This window comes from Chionomys nivalis, chromosome 1 (genome assembly GCF_950005125.1).
Source record: "Chionomys nivalis chromosome 1, mChiNiv1.1, whole genome shotgun sequence".
Classification (NCBI taxonomy): domain Eukaryota; kingdom Metazoa; phylum Chordata; class Mammalia; order Rodentia; family Cricetidae; genus Chionomys; species Chionomys nivalis.
This window is the reverse complement of record NC_080086.1, coordinates 190,048,754-190,072,761: the sequence shown is the minus strand read 5'-3', so window position 1 is coordinate 190,072,761 and position 24,008 is coordinate 190,048,754. Positions and strand designations below refer to the sequence as shown.

At 36.7% G+C, this 24,008-nt stretch overlaps 1 protein-coding gene across 1 annotated transcript in view; it reads right to left on the bottom strand.

Moving 5' to 3' along the window:
- Positions 1-24,008, bottom strand: part of Thsd7a (thrombospondin type 1 domain containing 7A) — a 418,389-nt gene that overhangs the window by 80,819 nt on the left and 313,562 nt on the right. Inside the window, exons 7-9 of the mRNA XM_057767705.1 lie at positions 15,936-16,130; positions 5,700-5,934; positions 1,944-2,059 (exon numbers count right to left, since the gene is read on the bottom strand). Coding sequence (XP_057623688.1) covers positions 1,944-2,059; positions 5,700-5,934; positions 15,936-16,130 — 546 coding nt within the window. The remainder of the gene's footprint in view (positions 1-1,943; positions 2,060-5,699; positions 5,935-15,935; positions 16,131-24,008) is intronic.

Here is a 24,008-nt window from a genome sequence, read left to right as displayed (position 1 = left end):
GCTTGACACATTGTAGCTAACTGAAAAGCACTTTAGAGTAAAAGAATGACTGTCTTTAATGAAGGATTAAAATAATAAACATAATAGGAAATTGATAATAAGATTCAGTTAAAATTTTCTAAAGGAGTTTTATTCTATTATGATATAAATGTGTTTCCCAGAAGTTTCTCAGAAAAATTGCTCCCAATACACCAAACTAAAGCATTTGCCACGTAGTGACCACATGCAAGTGTGCTGTGTCCACCCTATAAGATTTTGTAATTATTATAGACCAAACCAAAACCTGAGCCAAAACAACAACAAAAACCCCCACAAGGTTTCACATGTAATATGATCTAATGTAATGTAACATAATGTGATGTGATACAATGTAATATATAATCTTTATCACTGAAGTGATGAACAGCACCAGATACTTCAGAGATCGCAGCTTACAGCAAAGTATGGTAATTGATTATGACCAAGAAACTATAACTGTATTTTATATGTCTTTACGGAAAATAAATAAATAAGGTAATAAAATCTATTTTAGAAACCAGAAAATGCCATAGCTTTTTAGAAAATTAATGTCATTAACATTTTCTTTTCTTTTTAGTTAAATTAACATTTATTAAACCATTAATAATTTTACAAAAGCTAATGTGAACTGGGGTTATAGCTCACTTGGTGGAATAGCTATTGGCTTGGTCTTCAACAGAACACTAACAAAAATGGTATGGTGCTATATATCTGTAATCTCAGTCCTTGGGAAGTGAGGCCAGGAACATCAAAAATTCAAGATCATCCTCACCTGGACTGAGAGAATCTGTCTCAAAAACAAAAAAGCAAACTAATGGCAGTAACCCTTCCTCTATTAAAGCTACTGAGAAGTTTAAAAGACATTGAAATAAAAAATTATTTTGTTCCACTAGCAGTTTAGTTTTATATAATACTTAATAGTACGCTATAAAACATAAAAGCAAACATTCTATATGTGGTGGTATGCATGTCTAATCCCAGAAACTGACACAGAGGAACAAAGACTTCCTGCTCAACAGATGAGAGGTTATATCTCATAAGCAAAAATTCCCAAAACTTGTGCTTCACCTATGCACAATGACCATCTGCAAAATCAATCAATTAAACATTCAAAAATGAGTGGTTTAAAATAAAATTTAGCAAGTTAAAATCGCCATTAAACTGGAAATTAACTCTTAATTGCGAATCTCCAGTGAGAGTCAAGAAGCTTAAACATAAAGAAAACATACAGACAACGCACAGGTTGAGATATAAAATGAGTAAATAGAAGGTGATTTTGTCTGTCACACTGAGAGAAAATTTGCTGTTACTGTGTAAGTGACATGGAAGGTGTGAAAATTTCTCTCAGCAGGAACACTAAAAGTCCATGTCCTGAAGGGCAAAGAAAGATTTATCAGGGGACTGACCATGATAAAAAAGACTCTTTGCAAGTCACAAAAGCAAAACCAAACCTCGCAGGGAAGAAATACTCATCCTGGAAATGCCTCATGGTCATTTTTATCTTTGCTTTATTCCCATCTTTGGGCTACATAGTAGAGTCCACAGTAAACCTGGTCTCAGGCTATTTCTTGCCAGTAAGTTTAGAAGTCATATCTACTGGGCCATTGGAGACGCTCTTAAAAATTCACAAGAGCAGTATACATTCTCTCATGATTAATGAAAGATAAGATATACTAAATAAAATTTAGAATCATTTCAATTTGCTGCACACAATAAAAATCCAAGGTATACTCTGGCATTAAATTTACTGCCTACCAGGTACTCTAACGTGGTATTATTTCCAGGAAGAAACCCAAATGTTTTGACATTCATGAAAAGCTAGGACAAGGCCCTGTGCAAGAATCACAAACATTGCTCATCCAGAAGTCAAATGCCTGCTGAATGATTGTCCTGAGGGAAGAGTCTTCAGAATCTATTCCGCATACCTTCTCTGCATGAAGAGGGACATGGTGTCCAGTCACTATATGGAGTCACAATACAATCCTTCCTACAGGGAAGCAAGCAAGGCCTCACTGTTTCGGGCCGAAGGCTTTCAGGACACCTAGAACAAAAAAAAATATTATTCAGTCTTTAACAATCCACAAAACCAATTATTTTAATTTCCTACCAGTTTTCCTTGCTATACAAGTCACAGCCACCAGTCTCTTTAGTGGCATTCATGGCTGCTTTTAACAGGCACATTAATTCACTCCAACCTTACTTGGACAAGACTACACAGGCAAATGTGAATCCTTAATGACATTCACACTATCTAGAAGAAATATAACCACTATATCTTTCGCTTTAGGATGACCTCTCTACTAGTAAATATGTATTATCCAGTATGTACAATAAAAGAATTGTAAGAATTCAAATTATCAATATTAGGACAAAATTATTTAATCTGTAGCTAAATATTTCATGATAATAGGACAAAAAACATTATGACAGTATTTTTTATGTAATAATAATAATTATTATTATTACTATCATATGTATGTATGCATGTGTGTGAATAGAATGTGTGTGGGTATTGACATGTGCAAGTGCTTGGATGCTGGTTCTGGGATTGAACATAGGTCATCAAACTTGCTTGCTGTCTTTCTTCCTTCCTTCGTTCCTTCGTTCCTTCGTTCCTTCCTTCGTTCCTTCCTTCCTTCCTTTTTCTATTTTTTTCTGTCTGTTTTTTGAGATAGGGTTCCACTGCACAGCCCTGGCTGGCCTGGAAATCACTTTGAAGACAAGACTGGCCTCAAACTCAGAGAGATCCACCTGTCTCTGCTTCCCGAGTGCTGGAGTTAAAGGTGTGTGTGTCATGTCCAGTTCTGTATTAGTCACCATTAAAGAGTAAATAGTGAGTAACAATAACTAAGACTATGTTTTCCAATAATTTCTTTATAGCATTTTGCTTCCTATAACTATTTGCCTGCATGTTCTTTCTCACACATAAATATAATGCTCTTTACTATTATAAAAATGTGTCCTCTTACTTTAAAAATTCAGGGTTATTTGGAAGTCAATTTTTAAAAATATTTAAGATTTAACAAGACAATAACCTTCCTACTTAGTTGAGAATAAACTCGGATTTTCCTAATTGTTATGACTCTTTTTAAAATGTTGGGCAGAAAATATTTAAGTATGAATCATAAATTGATGTGTTTTTATGCTTCAGATTTTTATAAGACTGGAATTATAATTTTACTTGAAAACATCTTATGACAAAATACAACATATAATCTAAAGAATTCTTTTGGTATTATAGAGCTACTTGTCAATAATTCTTATTGAAAGCAATTCTTTTCAATAAGGCATTTTATAACTTTAACAATGGGAGGCCATTACTCAATTGCATGCTCTTCAAATATGTAACCTTAAATAAATCAATGGAATTTACAATGTTATCACTGACCCTCTACATATTCGTTTAGTTTAGAAATAGCCACAGCAAGATACTGGGCTAACTGTGGAGAGAAAAATTACCAACAATGAAGTCATTAAGCGAACACACGAAGATAAATTATCCAGCTTAGATTCATCCAATAAACTGAATTGTGACTTCCTTTGGTGAGACAATTGCTTTAGTCAACATGCTTCTTTTCCCTGGAACTGTTTGTATTTAGCATTTGTGGTTTAAATCAAAGAATTGATTCCTCCATCCTCCTAGTCTTATTCAAGGTCAAATTAAACAGATGTGATAGGAGTTGAAGTTTGTTACTTGGGAGGATAGATAAGATCAATAACATTGATTTTCCCATCTCCCAGTAATTTATTTTATTAAGAAGAGTTTAAAACAAGGCATCTATTTGCATTTTTGTTTCAAATGACTGGTATTGGAAAGTGTTCATTGGATTTAACCTAGCATTTAGGGAGAAGGGCAATAACATTTTCTTTTGGATTCACTGACTTGGCTTAATTTTCTACAGTTTTAAGGGCAAAGAAAGCTTATATGACTCAACAAATCCATGGGCATATCCAGGACATTGAAGAACAGCTGTAGGGCATATAAGCTTTTACTGGATTACTGTGGTGGTCTGATTTGAAGCATCAGTACACCCTTCTCGTTGAATGATCTCATGATGCTGGATCCACTGACTTGCAATCTTCGAAAGATAGAGGAAACCTTTTACGAATCAGTATACTATTGTTCATCCTGTCTGGTCTGGTGAGCATTCTGTCTCTGTTCTCATCCCAGCCAGAATCAGGCTCTGCCAGACTTGGGACTTTCACCCCTGCTGCTGCTATCACCATTGGATTTTAATATACTGCAAATTAATTTCCTGGGTCAGATTAAGAGCAACCTTAGTGTAATTCCCATTAACATTCTAGTTTGAATCTACCATAGGAAGTGTGCAGAGTTTCTCAGTTTATGTGAATCTCTTTGTCACTTCTTTTCTAATATATTTTCAAATTAGAAATGATAAATATAACTAGACTATGGTGCTAAATATCTTCAATATCTGGAATGCTAGCCAGATGAAAGTGTATAATAGGACTCTGATTTATTTCCATATATGAGATCAATTGCTCTCATCCCCTTGGCAAATGTCATAGAACAAAACCAAAATCATGCAACTGGAAAAGGGACAGATAGGGAAAAGGGGGCATAATAGGGATGGGGAGAAAAAGAGATGGGAGGAAGAGAGAGTAACTTGAATGCTTTTTATACACCCACAAATTTTTCTAAAAGTCAAAGTCACTGATAGCAAAAAGCTAAAGAAATATCTTGCATTCTTAAAACAGTAATTTCTAATGTTTATTGAGTAACTACATCAGAGTTTTTTTTTTTTTCATTATCTATCCCTTTCCATACTTTGACATTCAAAGCTACCTGGCTGATAATTAGGAAACACAAGACCACAGTTACACCATGTAAAACATGTTGGTTGTGCTGTCCACATTCCATATGGCTAAGGACATTCGAGTCACTAAAAATATTATTCTGTTTCAGAAAGTAAATTGGGTGTTCCCACTCAAAGGAATATTTGTATTTTTTTTTTTTTAGAAAATTCACTTGATTTTTCCTTCATGACATCACTTGGTTTTGCTTAAAGTTGTCACAAGATACCCTTAACACCTTGAGTCTCTGTTTTTTGTCCTTCCCACTAGCAAATTGTTTACCTTGTTGGTACCATCTTCTTAAGCCATACGAAACTGATATGTTTTCTACTTTTCATAACATCTGTCTTATCCCAAGGCTCTTGGTTGGAATTAAGTGGTTACTCATTTTACCACTGAAAAATATAAGTTGGCCTTATTACTAGTGATACAGTATTTTTCTAGGGGAAGTGAAAGATGACTTCTACTCAATTAAATAGATTGTCAGCCTCCAAGCCTAGGGATATACAGGAGGTCATGGATGACCTCCACTGCTAGGACTTTGTATACGGTCATTATTGATCAGCCAAGCCTAGAGCAAGACTTCTTTCTCTACCTCAATAGCATAATAAAAGCAGACTGTGTTGCAATAGAGTTGAAAGTGGGAACCAGGTAGAAAGATTTCTATAGAATTTATGGGTCCCATGTACAAGAGTCAGAAGTAGTTACAGCTTTATCAGCACCTGACACTGAAAACAAACAAATCTTCTCTTGAGGACAGGAATGGCAGACATCAAAAAACTCCATTTAGTGAAGCAAGCAGAGCCCAAGCCAATCCTCCCCACGGCTGACCACGGGATTTACTGCAGATATTCCAAAGGCCTTACTTCTTGGGTCCCACTTGGCCCACGTTGACTCGCACACAGATGACTTTCCGTGTCTGCATGCCCACAGAACATGAGGCCTCCCCGTTCCACGTTGTAGTCGTATTGAAGGATGACACTGATGTGTCCTCTATACACTGACCCCAGGGACCAGTTTGCCAGTGGTACACAGTGCAAGGATGCTCATTGCAGCTGCGCATCTCTTGCAAAGCACTGCTGTTGGGGCAGCGGATTCCACCTACAAAAATGGACAATGATAACAGATGAGACAGAGAACAAAAGGGAAATTCATTGTTCTCTCCTCCCAGGAATGTACAGGGCTGCTAACCACGACGCTGACCACTTGCTGAGCACATAGACCGATACCAGCACCCTACAAAAGAGGCAAATTATTCTTTTTCATGATTTAGCTTGAAATATAAAGCATACAGTATATATACTAGATATTGAAGATAATTTAAGGAGAAGTCATTGTTCTTCAGAAGAGCCCAACATCCAAAGCAAGAAAGCAAACAGTATTGTTAATAGCAAGCAACAGACAACCTCACACTGTGGATGAAAATATCTAAATGTATTTCAGGCACCATCATTTAAACTGAATGTCTTAATGGAGGGTTTTAAATAATGCTTACTTTAATGTGTTAGATTTTTAGGGTGATTACAAGAAAGAATGTTAAAATTGGATGAAAAATTAGAATCTTCTAGATTACTATTGAGAAAACAACAGGGTATTAATAGTTGTTCAAATCTATGATGTCATTGGTTGTGCAATGCACCATCATTTTATGTGTTCCAAAGAAAAAGTAATGGTTTGAAATTAAAATATTAATCAATAATTTCTGCTTATTTCTAATTTTTATGATTATTTAAATAGTATTTATGACTTAATTCCATGTTTGTTTGTTTTTTTTTCTGTTACAAGAAAAGATAGTTCTAAATTTCTCTTTTCAGAGTCCAGATCTTTGAATTCAGTGTACACTCATTCACATCAAAGTTTGTGTTCCTTGTAGTATTATCAAGTGTGACATCAAAGATGTTGGTGAGATCAGATATTTCATTTTTATTAAAAACATCATTACATTTATTTATTTTTGTGTGAATACATGTGCATATGTTTATGAATATATGTATATATGTATATATATGTATATATAATAATATATATGAACATACAAATGTCAAGGTGTACATGTGTAGGTCAAATGCAGTTGTGTGAGTAAGTTGTCTTCACCATATGGGTCCCAAACTGAACTTAGATCATCAGGCTTGGGGGCAAATACCTTTATCCATAGAGTCATCTTACCAGCCAAATATGATATTTCTCATAAAAATTTGTACCAAGACCTAGAGAGATGGCTCAACCATTAAGAGAATATACTGCTTTGACAAACAATGCATTATTTTTCTTAGCCAGAACCTGGAAACAACCTAAATGCCCCTCAAACGAAGAACGGATAAGGAAAATGTGGTACATTTACACAATGGAGTACTACACAGCAGAAAAAAATAATGACATCTTGAAATTTGCAGGTAAATGGATGGATCTAGAAAACATCATATTGCATGAGGTAACCCAGACTCAGAAAGACAAATATCACATGTACTCATTCATAAGTGACTTTTAGACATAAAGCAAAGAAAACCAGCCTATAATTCACAATCCCAGAGAACCTAGACAACAGTGCAGTCCCCAATTAAGCCAACATTAATCTAATCTACATGAGAAGTAGAAAAGAGATCTCCTGAGTAAATTGGGAGCATAGGGACTTTGGGAGAGGGCTGAAGGGGAGGAGAGAAGCAGGGAGGGGAGCAGAGAAAAATGTAGAGCTCAATAAAAATCAATTAAAAAAAGAAAAAATTCTATGAAGGAAAAAAAAGAGCATATACTGATCTTGCAGAGGATCCCAGTTTGGATTCCAGTTTGCTTCTGCCTTATCAGGCAGGTCACACCTGTCTATGTCTTTAGCTGATTTTGATTGTCTCTTTTTTGGCATATCTGGCATTGTTATTTCAGCCAGAATAGCAAAATTCACTATCATTATAAGCAACTATGCCATAACTTCTGCTTAACTGCTACATTTTAGAAATGTATTCAGGGTACAAAGCAATAATGCTGGTGATGTTAAATGGTAAGATAGACACAACTCTAATTGGTAGACTGTGATCTTAGGGTTAACACTCTGGAATCATTTTTGTGCAGCCATATTGTGTGAATTTTATAGGTGGAGTTCTAATTTGAGTTCACAACTGTCAAGTGAATAAAAATAGAAACCCAAGTATGAAACGATGTGACCAGTGTGTTAATGAGGAATGTAGGAAGATCATGTTTTTTAACCAAATGTGAAAATAAAAAAATAATGTATTGTTGAAGGCAGGGATTAGAGAAATTCAATGCTCACATCATTGATGATTTAATTCCTGTGGTAACACCAGAGATGACCTCCAGGGATTGGAGATATTTTTAGACTTCCCTCTTATCAGCAGCTAATCAATTGGCAGTTTGTTAATAACAATTTAGAATCTTTCCTGCATTGGTGAATAAGGTTATAACAACAGAGTGACCTGTCCTGAACATTTCCATTGGTGTCTCTGCTTCATGAAGGTAAAGACATATGTCACACTTCATGTCCTGTCTGTTATCATACAGTTTGGTGACCCTGGCAACCCTAGCTTGGACTTTTAGGATCTGAATACACTGAATTGTAAAACATGATAATTCTATTGGGGAGAAATAAGTGAGAATGCCGAGCATTCCTTCCTCCGGGTGCTAGATGTATTCAACCTTAACAAATTCATACCATATACATATGGTATGTATTTATGTTATATATATAGTATGGTTGTATATAATTAACATATATGATTATATATAATTAACAGTTCCTTTACATTTAATACTAAAATTTCTGACAAAATGTCAAATTTCTGTACCTATACCTTTTTCACTGTAAGAATAAGTATCCTGTTTAAACTGATTTTTAAACTCTGAATTGCTTTTGACACTTGAATTGACTGCTTGGCTTAGGGGAAAAATAATAAGAGAAAGAAAGGAACTTTTACACCATCAGCATAACACGTCAAGGAACTGCAAGATAGCTGTTCAGTTTGTAGACACAAAGGCTATTTATTTTCACACCCTAATCCACATTAAAGCCACATCAGCAGTTTGGATCTGATGTAGGATCCTTGCACCGATAAATCCTAGTGTGGTCTTAATTATTACAACATTGCAATTTTGAAAGTATGGTTTGTTGTAATCTGCCACTGTAGCATCACTACGTTGTTTGGGGAATAATTTTATGTTAGAAAATTGGTAACTATAATGTTGAAAATATTTATGGGAAAACCAAATTTTAGACATTTGGGAGTATTTCCATAGTTATGGAGAAATTCTAAAATGTGAATGACAAAATTAGTAACAAGTAAACTTGAAACTGTTCTCAAACATGCAAAAATATAGGCTTTACACTAAAACTGTTACTTAGATTTTTTAAATAGTTTCAGCAGCAGGAAAGAATTTATTTACCAGACAAAACTTCTGTTATATAAACAAATATTTAGAGAGGGGGGTAAGGAAGAATTAGGAGGAGTTGAAGGGGTAGAAACTGCAATAAGGATATATTATGTGAGAAAAAAATCTATTTTTAATAAAAATAAAGAAATAAACATTTATATACAATATAAAATATGCCAACTATTAGGTGAAACTGCTCTATTAAAGCAAGATGCATTGGGCTAGGGAGATGGCTCAATAGATAATGGTACTTGTTACAAACATGAGGACCTGAATTCAAAGCCTCAGAATTCATTTAAAGTACTGACGTAGCTGCATGATATGGTTACTTCAGCACTGTGAGGCCAGAAACAGAGACTGAAGGAACGTTAGGACTTGCTTTAGTAAGCCTCAACCTTAGTAAGAAACTATCTAAAGTGCATAAAATAGTAGCAATTCAGAACACCTAACATCCTTTTCAGACCTCCATGTGAATGCACAATCATATTCATACACAAATACAAGTGTGCATATATCACACACATATATTCTGTAAAAAAAAGAACAATCAGAATATGTAAAATGAGACATAACTTTTCCTAATGCATCAGTCTTGCAGAAGCTTTGTTAGGTTGCATATCGTGAGAGTTAGGAAGATGCTGCTTCTGGCATTGATGTATTTACTACTGATGTGACAGTTTAAAAAGAGCCCTACTCCCAGCCACAGCTAAGACTCCTAGCAACAGCAGATACGTAGCCTGAACTGGCCATCTCCTGTGAACAGATTGGTGCCTAGCCCAATTGTTCATCCAGCTTCTGATAGAAACAGATGCAGACCCAAAACCAAACATTAGGTAGAATTCAGGAATTCTGCAGAAGAGAGGAAGAAAGGTTTGTGGGAGGCAGGGGGTCAAGGACATCACAAGAAAACCCACAGAATCAACTAATCTGGGCTCATAGTGGATCAAAGAGACTGAACCAACAACCAGGGAGCCTGTATGGGACTGACCTCAGGATTCTGCATATCAGTTGGAGGTGTATAGCTTGGTCTCCTTGTGAGACTCCTAACCGTGGTAACAGGAGTTGTCTCTGACTCTTTTACTGGCTCTTGGTACTGTACTCCCCATATTGGATTACCTTGCCCAGCCTTAACACATGGGGAGGTGCTTAGTCTTACTATAGCTTTTGTATGCCATGATTTGCTGATAGTCATGAGAGACCTACCCTTTCCTAAACAAAAATGGCAGAGGAGTGGATTGGGGGTAGGAACAGAGTGGGGTGGTGGGAAGAACAGGGAGGAGAGGAAGGAGGAAAACTGTGGTCGAGAAGTAAAACACACACACACACACACACACACACACACATACACACACAGAGAGTCCTGTTCAATATGGTATGGTTACTGGATACCTGTATATGGGTGTGATACTCAGCATTTATGTTGGGTGTGTCAAGGTATACCAGAGGGATCAGAAATAGTTCACTCGAGGATATTGTGATGTGGTAAGGAAAATAGGTAAGAAGAGTAGAGTGGCTGAGACATACACTTGAGGAAATCTTTGTGGAGTTTCAGAATTATGTTGAGAGGTACATACTTTAATAACAAGAGAAGTAAGATTCATTGTCTTTTGGAGACTTAAATTTGTCTGGGAGAAGGAGGTACTGGGATGAACCAAGAAGAACTAGAATTTTAAATAGCAAATTTCTGAGATGAGAAGGAAGAGATTGTTTTTATCTAAGCAAAAATAAAAATAAATGCGAAAGAATTTGTAGGTATGGCTGTGGAGATTAGCATGGTGACATGTCAGTCAGAGTGTAGAGTTGATGTGGGAAATAAATGGCTGCAAAGACAAGGGAGAGGATGGGGTGTCCACTAGGAAGAGGTGATACTGTGTTTCTACTGTCAGCTTCTGTTGCAGCCCCATCCTCTCATAGCAGACTGTGCTTGGTGAGAAGCTTTGGTCCAGGGCATGATAAGTGCTTGGGAGAGCTGAATCATAAAAAGCATTAGTAGAAATGGAAAGAAGAATTCTCATTGTGCAGCCTCCTCAAATCCCCTGAATCAGGCGGATGGGGAAATGCCACCATCGACTTAGACACCAAGTGCTGTTCATATCTACACAAAACCCGGATCTGTGGGTCTTTGAATTCTCTAAGAAACACAGCTGCTTCGTGGCTCTGATAATCAAAATCACTAAACTGTTAAACACGAACATATTAAAATAGAACTATTACTTCTTCCAAGTTTTCTCTGTAAAATATGATTCCGAAGACTTCTAATTATTTGAGAAAATTGGTGTAAATTCTATTTCAATCTGCATCTATTCTCTGCACATGGCAGATAGGACAGCACAGTGACATTCGGTTAGTAAAGTTATATCAGGTCATCCTAAACTTTGCAAAAACAAACATTTCCTCATTTGTCACTCTTCACAAATGAAGTTGGTTGAAGATCTGCACGGGGATTCAAAAAATGAAAAAACACAGAAAATTTAACACTAATGCTTATATTTGGTTCAAATTTAAGACACAACTACTTATATTACACACACAACAGATTCAACTGTTAAAGGATTTCCTTCTTTTAGAACTTGACAACATAAATTTAAAAGTAGGTTTGGGGCAAACCCTAGTATACATAATATCACAAAGATGCTTACTCAAAAAAAATCATACAATATTTAATTAGTAAGTTCTTGATTTTATATAAGTAGAAAACAAGAAGTAAAATTCTTAGCCCAATATCGGCTCCTGTCCCTTTCCATGTGTATATAAGTGTGTTTGTGTGTATGTGTTCATGTGTGTGCAGGTATATGCATGTGTGAAATTCAGGGGTCAGCATCAGTTGTTGTCCGTTGGGAACTGTCCATCTTGTATGCATTATGATCTCTCTCACTGGGACTGTGGCTCACTGAGTAGGTGATGCTGGCTGGTCAGTAGGCCACAAACACCCCTCTGTCTCTGCTGCCCCAGATCTGGAATTACTAGAACACCCCACAACACTAGATTCTTTATACATGAGTATTAGGTATGGTCCTTATCTTTGCATAGTGAACATCTTCCCATGGAGCTCTTTCCACAACCTCTTACTTCCACCTGGTTTAAATTAAAGTTCTAGTCAACTTTTTCTAGTGTTCATGCCTTAATTATCTCTAGATGTTTCCAATTGTGATTTGGTTGCCTAACGATATTTCTGCATGAATTGTTTTGTAGGTATTTTTGTTTATTGCTGATACTATACTGTATAGTGTTATCTAAGACTGTATGGAAAAATATATGCAAACTATTTTCATTCTTTTGTTTTCTTTTAAATTCTTTGAGTTACCTTTATAATTGTAGCACAGAGTCAACAATTATTTTCTTGGACCATTTGTAAGACGGTGATGAATGAGGCTCATCACTCTGAACAATTTGATGTATATTTTCTGTAAGTTAGACATCCTTTCATACATAAACATATCCAGCACTTTGAGCCCCACCGAAACTTCCAACTATCCCCAAATAATTATCATATCACAAGGATTTAATTCAAAATCAATCATCACATTTAGGCATCCTGTTAATTGTTGGTCTCCTTTAATTGGAAACATTACTTCTGTATTTTCCTAACTTTTATAGGCAGTTCTGAAGATTTATTGTTCATTATTATAATTATATAGCACCTTTCTGACTGATGCCTTTCCAGAGTAAGATTCTATGCATGCATTTCTGGCAAGGTATATCATAAGTAATGGCACGTTGTTATTGCAGAACATTCAGGACATGTGATTTTGAGTTACTCTATTACTTTAAATTACTTAGATCACTAGATTAAGCAAGATTTGTTTCTTTTAAAGACATCTCTATTTCTATTTATATGTGTGTACCTGTGTGTATGCATACTACAGTGTGCGTTGGTGCCTGGGAAGCCGGAGGAGTTTCAGGTTCTCTAGAGCTGGAGTTACAGGTAGTTGTCCACTTCCCAATGTGGATGGTAGGAGCTGAACTGTGATCCTCTGGAAGATCAGCAAGTGCTCTCGAGTGCTGAAGCATCCAGCTCCACTCCCTATAGCATGCTATCCTGCAGATACAGTACCCAGTGATGGGATTGTCTCTCTTTAATTGGAAGCAATTATTTTATGGCCAGAAGTAGGTTGCCCCACAAATAAAAGCAGTCATCTCAGGATGGTGATGGAGGTGGGGATTCAAAAAATAAGGGCTTTTCCAGGATCTTGCCGTAGCAGACCTGGAAACACTATAAACCGAATCACAGCCTGGTCAAATATTAAATGTGTCCCTCTTGCCCTGCCCCAACTCTTCCCCTACTTAAACTCACATTCACATTAATAATTAGAAAGAATGACTGAAGGTTAAAGCCCTTGCCTTTGTGGAATAGATACATTTATTAACGGTTTACTATATAATTTTCCCCATTTTCTGAACATAATCTATTCAAATTAGAAAGGCTGTTTGACAAGTCAAGAAACATAATTTTCCCTCTGGAAGTCTCTATTTTGTTGTCTTGTTCAGATTCCTTTGGGTAAGGCCACCCTCTGGCCTATAGATCACTCACAGTTATGGTTATGTTAAAATAGAATCAGAAACCATGATCTGGGACTGCGGATATGGCTCAAAGGTAGAGCACAAAGGCCTAGTTCAATCCCCAGCACACGTGACTGACTTCCTGCTACATTACACAGACCTCACACTTATGCACTTACCATTCTCATTGATTTCTTCCTAGAAAAAAACTGTATAATCCCATCTCTAAATACTACATATCACTTTTATCTTTTGTTTTCCTATAAAATTATCACAGCAATTTTCATGAAAAGAATCTGAGAGACATTCCAAACTCTAATTTTTGTAGAATAATAAAATACTCACTTTCGCAGACTATAATACTGTTGATTAGAACACATAATTTAAGACTTATTATAGATGTATTTCTTTCAATAAAGAAAGTAGAAACCATTTTATAAAGCCCGGTATCATAGCAGTCTCTTTTCCTACAAGATTAAAGGTTATTTTTATTTCCAGCAAATAACAGGTATTAAGGAAATTTATTTTGCAGATGAGCTCTCCATTAGGTGTCTCACACAATTATTCTATGTTTTATAAATACCATTGGCTGAGCACAAGACATCCACTTACAGATATTCAGTCTGCTTTATACTTAAAATGATGTTTCGATATATGCCCTTATGGTATATTAGAGAAACATGTGCAACATCCCACTATAACTGGCTTATGATAGAGCTACTAGACTTAATTTAAAAATTATTGAAGACCCACCCTTTCAAATTAGGTGGATAATATGTATCAAATACTAGCCATGATTTCCCGCCTTTAAAACATTCAAGACCTTTCAGTGTGGAGTGACTCATCTACAGACAAAATGATATGCTGCAGTCTTGCAAGCACAGCAAAATCCTTGCTATGTGGCCCGGGGTGAAAAGTCACTCATTACTAGTCACACAGCAAATGTCTGCCAGGAATAATGGGTTTTATAGGAAGCAGGGTGACCACAGATCTAATTTTAATGAAACCCAAGACACAATCTGAGATGACAGAGTTTGAAGTCTGAAGGTAATCTTTTCAAGCTGGAGGTGTTTAGGAGAGCACAGAAAAGTTAAGGTTTGTTTTCTCTAAAATTTGTATTTTTCTATAAATTTTCTATTTTCTTAGCAAACAGTTATATTTTTATTGGGAAATATTTGAGGGGTCTATAAAAATTATAAAATTTTCCAAAGGGTAACTTTTATATATAATATGTTGCACTTGTATATTAAAGCTGAGGTAATTAAATAGTCTGCATAGTTATTATGCAAAATAATAGCAAATATTGTTAAATAAGATTATGAGATACTATGATCAGAAAGCCTGGAAACATAAAAAGGCACAGATGACATAAAATCAATCAAAATCAATTCATTTCAGGGATTAATAGGTGTATATGCTTATTATAAAGAGAAATTGTGATCTATAAGTCCTAAACGTAAATAAGAAGGGTCATTTAGTGTGGGATGGTGCGTGGCACCCTGCATTCCTGGAGGAACATGGACCTCAGTGTGAAACAATTTGACTCCCGTGCTTTCCAACACTTCTGTTATCTTCCAAAAATACAAGAGCTTGACACTGTCTCACCCAGTCACACAGAGGACAAATTAGCATTTGGAGAGCAGCACAGAGCAATTACTGCCTTGTATTCCTTGGCAATAAAGCTTGCGGGTGAGGTGTGATCTGTAAAAGTCATGCCTTATTCACCCCATAGGGTGAATCTGTGCTTGGGTCGTGTGGCTCTCAGAGCCTGTGCTCAAAAATGCAAATGGTAGAAAACACACACAGTGTTCAGCCAAGCAATAGCCATGCTAAAAATTAAAATTAACTTTCTTATTATATAAATGACAATTCTATGAGACATTAAACTACCAATGGCTAAAACAAACTACTGAAATAGAAAGCAATGGAATGTTTGGATTTTTAGACCATTTCTCAATTTCTTCTGCTTTGTACACTTTGGACTAAAAGAAACATGAATTAGTAGCTGAATGAAAAAAAATAAAAAAAAATCATTTCTACTTGATTAAACATCCATTTTCAAGGTTAATTATAAGGAATAGAATGAAACCATATGAACAGATATTTAAAGTCTTTCATTGTTGGAGTTCTGTCAGCTAGTTTTCATAGAATGTTGTCTTACACACGCTACACAGTAAATGGCCATCAGTTTTCAGAAGAAACAGTCATGAGGCTGGAGACCTTACCTTCGTCACCTGCATAGGCCAGAATGGACCGAGCTCGGATCTGTTTCCCTTCTGTGGTTTTCCCTGAGCAGGTGTGTGAACAGGAGGACCATGTGGACCATGCAGTGAGCACACAGTCCTTTGGGCATGGGGCATCACAGGCCACAGGAATGGGAAAGATGGCGTCTCTGCATAGCTGTCTGTCCACTTCTTCTCCTAGGAACCACATGAACACCAACATTTATCATTATTAAGTCCATGTCAAATGAATGATTGAAATAAGACAGGTGTCCAGATGAATTAGACTATTGCCCATTAACTCTTAATTAAAAACAAAATGAAGAGAAGAAATAATTGTGATGATAAAATGTTAAAAGAATATCAGAAAAATACAAACATAGAAACAGACACATAAAGCCCTAAATAAATAAGGGTTCCTTAATCATCAAAGGCAAAGGCATATAAATCAACATATTACTGAAAGTATTTTCACCCTACAGTTACTTCCCATAAGAGATTTTTTTACATTTAAAATATTAATGTACAATAAAGAGCATTATGAAATTATGTTGCCCTCTATATTCAGAGGTGAACTATGCTTTACAGTGACAGATAGCTATAGCATGTGTCAGTGTTTTCATGAATCAACTCACAGAAGTGTTTATAAATGTTATTGTTTCTACCAGAGAAGGCATTTTTATACAACTAGCCACCTTTCTCTTTCTTAAGTACCCTCCCCACTCTCCAGAAGTAGGCAGAAAAGGTAAAGAGTAGAATAGAATCACCATGCCAGTTCTTAAGATGGCCACATGGGAAGAGGGCACACTGATGACAGGACAGAACATGTGCAGAAGCAAGCAAGTATCACCCAAATGCTTTAGCATCATTGACAGTTTCAGTGGGTCTTTAGGTATAGAGCTGTTTCTTTATAGCAAACAACACTTCATATAACACTCTCTCCCGTTGCCCCAAAACTCATAGATACATAGCCAATACATGTGGTTTGAATATGAAATGCTCCCCACAGGCTCATGTCTAAATGATTGGCCCCCAGAGGGTGGTGCTGCTTTGGGAAGGCCTGGGGACTTTAGGAGATGGCCCTTGACTTGAGGAATTGTGTGACATGGGGAGAGGCCTGTCTTTGGGGTTATATTCTGCAGTTCTTCTCTGCTTCTTGTCCTCCATAAAGTGGATAGCCCCTTTCTGCTTCTGCCATGGTATTCTGCCTCATCATCACCCCTGAACCAATGCAACCAAGGAGCATGGATTTAAATCCCTCAAGCCAGGAACCCAAAGGAACAATACTTACACTTCACTTCAAGTTCTTTTCCAGGTATTTTGTCACAGTGATGAGAAAGGTAACTAAGACAATGTTTGTTAATGTCTTATGAGTCAATGACATGAGATAAACAAAAGGCCAGAGAAAAGAAAGTATTATTGTTAATAAATAACGAAGAGAAGCAAGAAGACTGTGAGAAACATGGATAACAGGAGATGTCTGTTACAAAGTCGCGACTCTGTTGCCTTGGTTACAAATGTGCTCCTAGGTTACACTGAGTAGAACGAAACAACATATCATGTAAGCCATTGAAAATCTTTCTTCTGTTTGCTGTGTAACATATCCACAATCCTGGATGATCTTATAAAAATTGTGAGTGTTGTATTAGACATTCAGGGGAGAAAGGTCTCTTACTGTGCCATTCTTGACCACTATTACACTAACAAATCCCAACTAATTTTCTTTGGTTGAAGGCTAGGAACATTTTGTGCTGCACACTGCTTTAGACACGTTTTTGAAAAGTGGGACAGAAAATTAGAAGTAAATTGGAAATGTGCTAACATGTTGATAACTACTGTTTTGATAGGCCTTTTACGTTAGAAAAAAATCAGAAGTCAATTGAAGTGTATTTATAGCCACTACTTTGTAAGATCCTAAATCATCAGACTTCTTCACTATTTATGGCCACTACTTTGTAAGATCCTAAATCATCAGACTTCTTCACTAGTAAAAGAGGTTCATTAGAATTACAACGAGGCAGCAAGGCCTCATTCTTTAAAGTGGGGCTGGGACAACCTGTCCACACATAATGGGGCCCAAACCATGTGGGGTCTAGGACAGCCTGGCCACACAAGGTGCCCAGGCCACAAAGCTGCCATGGTGGGTAGCTGTAAGTTGACACCACCACGGAGGACCAACTTCTGAATAGCACCTGACAGTCCAACCATTAGATAAGATTAGATAGGACCACCAGATGTTCCCGAGTCCACTCTCCTTTTGCCAAGACACCTAGACAAATGTCAGCCAATCAGGGTCCTAAACCCTGGAAGTTCCCTTACCCTAACTTCTACTATGATAAAAACCATACCCTGACTGGGCTTGGCATTATCTACTGTTCTGTCTCAACAGATGGAGAGTCCAAATTTAAGCTCGAATAAAGGCTATTTGCTTTTATATATAGGGCTCGGTCTTCTAGTTGGTTTTTGGGGGACTCCATGATCTGGGCATAACATTTCTACTAGCTGCGAAGTTTGGCATATAACCCAATAAGACAATATAATTAATAGGTAGATACATAAATGTTAAGTAGAGTAGGAAATCATTATTGTGTAATAAGGCAGTTAACAGTTTATATTTTATAATTTATATAGTAATAATAATAATAATAACTTTTTCAATTAAATTGGACTTTTTCTTAGTCAAGGGATTATCTTTGTTGTTACATCTCTCCTCTCTCATTTCTTGTCCTGTGGAATGATAGGAAACCTTGAAAATGCAGCTGATAGTTAACAAATGTGACAATTCATGTCTTTTCCAAAAGTTCCCAATCATCTCACTCAGAAGATCAGCTGTTGCTGAGGGCTTTCCTCCTCCCTTTATTGGCCTGGGGGAGGGGAGAAGCAGTGTGATTTCTTGGAGATTCCCTACCCTTTTGTCCCACCCCCATGGGGGGGGGAGATAACCACCATCCCAGAAATTCTCAATAAAACTTTTATTACTTAAAAAAAAAAGAAAGATATAATTCTGCAGTAACTGGGAGTTCATGCCAAGAATACTGTAATGGCTTAAGTAAAATGCTGTAGGTCCCTGAGTGGCTGCACCAGGCAGTGGTCCTGAGATCATGCAGCAGGTCCCCTAAGTGGTGGCAGGCAGCAGGCCATGATACCATGCCCACGTCCCCAAAGTGGCAGCAGGAATGGGCTGCAAGTCCCAAGAGCAGCCAGTCCTCTGCAGAAATGACGCAATTCTCCAAGTTGGTGCAGTGGGCCATGAGGGGCAGCGAGTCCCAGGCAGGGAGCCGTATGGTGGGTGAGAGACCTCAGAGGGGCAGCCTCTTTCACGAGGAGAGACAGATGGATGGGCATGCATGCCATGGGACCATGCCACAGGTCTCCAAAGGTGGCTGCAAGAACCTGTTAGTGAGATTAAATAAGAGATCATAACACCACTTTTTGATACATATTTTATGTGTGTGGCAGGGTTGGGAAGTACAAAAATGCCATGTTGTGAGTGTGGAGGTAGAAATAAATAAACAACTTTTTGGAGCTGGCTTTCTTCTAGTGTGTGGAGCCTGAGGAACTGAATTCGAGTCTTCAAACTTGGCACATACAGTTTTTATACATTAAGTCATCTTGAGCCCCCATCTTTCTTGTTTCCTTATACTGTAATTCTATAGCTGGCACATAGTAGAAAACTAATATTTTGTGTATAAAATAAATAAACTAATGACCATTGTATTAAGGAAACCATCAATTCTGTTATATATGGATTAAAGAACTGCATTTGTTAAGTTTTCATGCATTCCAGAAGTCTAGGACCCTACCAAACTGTTCTAATTGGGAAGCCTTGTATAAATCCTCTATTGGCTGGAAATGCAGCCTCTCTTTCTTTTAACTAGAATGTGCATTTACAGCAGATCCTCAGGTGGCTTACACACTCATAAAATCTAAGAAATATCGCTCTAGCATTTATCTATGTTTGTTGTCTTCTGGTTTGAGCAGAATCAAACTTTCTCTTTAAAGGGCAACTACATAAATTGAATTTTCTACTTTGTAATTCTATCTTTGCTGGGGGACATGGTTTCCACTTCTTTTCATACAGAAAATATACACAGGTGAAACTGTGCCTTAAAAAATTGTTACTAGATGTCCATTCTGTCTAATAAATGTTGTATTTATTCATCTTAGCTACGTCTCAGACACTCAGATGTAGGCATCAATATTTTCTGAAACTTATTTTTAAATTTAATTTTTAGTGACAAATATTGAACCCAAGGCCTTGTACATGCTCAGTACATGCCATGACACTGAGCTGTACTCCCAGATCAAATGTCCTTTTTTTAACTTTAAGGGAAATTGAGAGTTATAAATCTTTGGTATTTGTGTCAAACAACAGAAGCGTGACTAAAGTGATAGAGATGGTAACTAATTTCCCAGTCTTTTAAACTGTATAGTGGTAAGAAGAAGCAAAACACAAAAGTAGTTGATGGATGAGGTTTGTCTACAAAGAAGTCAAGAAATTGGTACTCTTGAGTTGCTTCTCAAAAAAGTGGTGTACGGTGTCAGCTACACACTTCCTCAGTACAAACGCAGTGCTAACCTTTCTATGGTTATGTAAGTATATTGGGCTGATGTCCACTGAACAGACAATAATGCACCTGTGAGGGTTGAGAATCATTCAAATCTTTGGCTTTGTTTTGATGAGAGCTTTAATCAATGTGGCTAATTGGAACCTTTAGGGGCTTTATTATTTCAAAGTCAAATTCCCAACATCTAGGGCTAAGTCATGTGTGAATCACTAGTTAAAAGAAATAAATGTAAAAAAAAAAATCCAAGAGAAGTAAATAGTAAAATGTGTCTATGCTTTTTACCTGCAGTTTCATAGCTGAAGCACCTTGAGACTGTGAAGTGTCATTTTTACTTTATTTGTAAGAAGTGGATTGAATATAAGGTCACACAAAAACAGCCAAAAACCATTTTCTCCTTTATAGTCTTAGAACTTGTTTCTTAATTATGTTTGCTTTAGTTGGATAAGTATAGTTTTGTATCACATAACTTCAGAGATTATATAGATATGAATATGCATATAATCAAAGATCACTTAGAATATTTCTGAATAAGAAATGGAAATTTTTCTGCTGAAAAGTTTGGGGATACATATTTTTTCATCTTGACTCTACAACTATGGCACATTCAGATATTCCCTGCGGGACCTTTTGAGGCTCTGCTTATGTGAATTTAAACCCAGGACATGTGTGATGATGACTCTTGTGGTGGATGAAGTTCTGCAGCTGGTGCTGATATGAGCCAGCACATTCATTTCTTTTCTTTAGTTGCTCTGAATACAGTATTTTAGTGAGACACTTATGATGACATTAAAAACGTTTTATGTTCTCCTTTGTATAGTAAAAGGAAAATATACTCACTTTGGATCAGATTTAACATATAAATAATTTCAAAGAATTGTTTACATTTACATAACTCATTGTATATATCTACAAAGCTCAGGATTTTTTCTAACCTTGCAAACTCATATATTTTACAGAAAACATAGAACACAGAACTCAATTTTTAATTTTAAGACGTGCGCCACCACCGCCTGGCACAATTTTTAATTTAGATCTTTAACTTATACTTAGTTTTGAAGGCTAATTTAAATGTGTCTGTGAGATTCTATGAAAGAAATTGACCCAGAAAATTGAATTGGTGTGCTTATTAATTTTTATAAGCTGAAGTTAAGATATAATTGCTCAAGTTTATATCTATCTATTCAGTTTTTTTAATCACAATTGTAATTTTAAGAGTATATTTTAATTATTGAACAATGATGAAAACAAGAGACATGCTTATGTGGACAGTAGGAAGCTTATAAGGCCTCAACCCTTCACAAAGAACTATAAGCAACTACAGAATACTAATTTGAAGAAATAGCCTCCCCCAGGGATGAGCCACACCAATTGGTTGTCCCAGACCAAATTTTCAGCCCTGAGAACATTCATAAAAGTAACATTATACAAAGTGAGCAGATTATATTTAGGAATATATAGGTATATATGCATATAGAAGTGTATACTTATATACAAATGTAACCTAAAAAGCAGAGACAATAAATTTAAAAGAGAGGAAGGAGCAGTGTAGAGTAGGGTTTGGAGGGGTGAAATAGAAGGGAAAATGATGCAAATATATTATAATCTTAAAAAGTATGTTTTCATAATCAATTTTTCATTACTTTCATAAATTGAAACATGTATTTTGACATCTTTAGCTAAATCTGCAAATACTCTGTGTCTAGTCTGTTTTAATGAAGATTCCAAACTGTTCCATAAAACTCCCAACTATCTTTTCCATTCTACTGCACTTCCTATCACTAGTAAAAGACTTGAACATCTGCTTGAAATAATAATATTAAAAATTCATTCCGTTTCCAATAGAAATAAAATAGGAAAAGAGATTCAACATAGATTTTCTTCCTTTGTTAAAGCACATACCAGAAACTTATCACATTAATTTTCACAGATCTTAAACAAAATATAAAAGATAAACCATTGCTTGTCAAGGCTTTGAAAGTATTAAAATCAAGATTGAAAAAATAAAACACTAAGCTCATAATGAACTATGTTTTAACTATATGCTAGCATGTATGTCTTAGCACTGTTCCTTATAGGCTTGCCGAATTGTTCTAATTTGCCTTTTTAATTCTTTAATTTTTTTTTTTTGTGTTTGGGTGTTTTGCTTCAATGTATGTTTAATGTCCACAGAGACCTGAGGAGGGTGTCTGATCTTTGTCACTGGAGTGACACACAGTTGTGAGCCACCATTTGGGTACTGGTGACTGAAATTGGTGGCTATGGAAGAGCATTGCACACTCTTAACCACTAAGGCATCTCGGCAGAACCGATATGTATATTTTGTGGTATATATCTTGGCTTACACTATATGTCTATGTAAAGCATCTCTACTTACTATTAAAGTTCACTAATATAATGAAGCTGAAATAGAAAACAAAAAGAGATCTTAGACAGAGTGAAAGTAGATGCAAATGTTACCTAATAAAACCTGCTCTGGCTTCTCAGCAGCCCTCATTGTCCACCATGTTCAGAGAGTCTGGTTTTATCCCATGCTTTTTCAGTCCCAGTCCAGCTGGCCTTGGTGAGCTCCCATTAGATCAGCCCCACCGTCTCAGTGGGTGGGTGCACCCCTCGCGGTCCTGACTTCCTTGGTCATTTTCTCCCTCCTTCTGCTCCTCATTTGGACCTTGGGAGCTCAGTCCAGTGCTCCAATGCGGGTTTTGATCCCACTGCATGTACTGACTTTGTGGGAGCCTAGCCTGTTTGGATGCTCACCTTCCTAGACCTGAATGGAGTGGGGAGGACCTTGGACTTCCCAAAGGGCAGGGAACCCTGACTGCTCTTTGGACTGGAGATGGAGGGGGAGGGGAGTGGGGGGAAGGGCAGGGAAAAGGGAGGCGGGGAGGAGGCAGAAATTTTTAATAAAAAAAGTGGGAAAAAAAAACAGCTCTGTGGTGAGTCCTTAGCATTATAGTTTTAGAATTAGATTTGTCTATTCAGTCTCGACAAACACTACAGCAACTCTGAGAAATATCATTGGGTTATCTTTTATATTGTTTAAAAATCGTTGCTAAAGTCATACTGACATCGTGAATATGTATATTTACATATTTATTTGGTAGCCAAAAGCTTAAAAATTAAAATAATGGTCTCATATTTGCATTATCTTTTTTAAGAAGACTTTTTTTTTTTTTTGGTTTTTTGAGACAGGGTTTCTCTGTGGTTTTGGAGCCTGTCCTGGAACTAGCTCTTGTAGACCAGGCTGGTCTCGAACTCACAGAGATCCGCCTGCCTCTGCCTCCAGAGTGCTGGGATTAAAGGCGTGGTGCCACCACCGCCTGGCCTAAGAAGATGTTTTCTTATTGCCTTAATTAAACTCTCTGCAACTAATTGCAAAACTGATGGGTTCAGAATTAGACTACTGAGGAGCTTTTTACTGTATGTTTGCTCACCCGTACCCCAGTTAGACTATGAGAACCTTTTATTTAGGGGCTTGTGTTACTCTGGGTCTTCAGATCTGGCAATATAC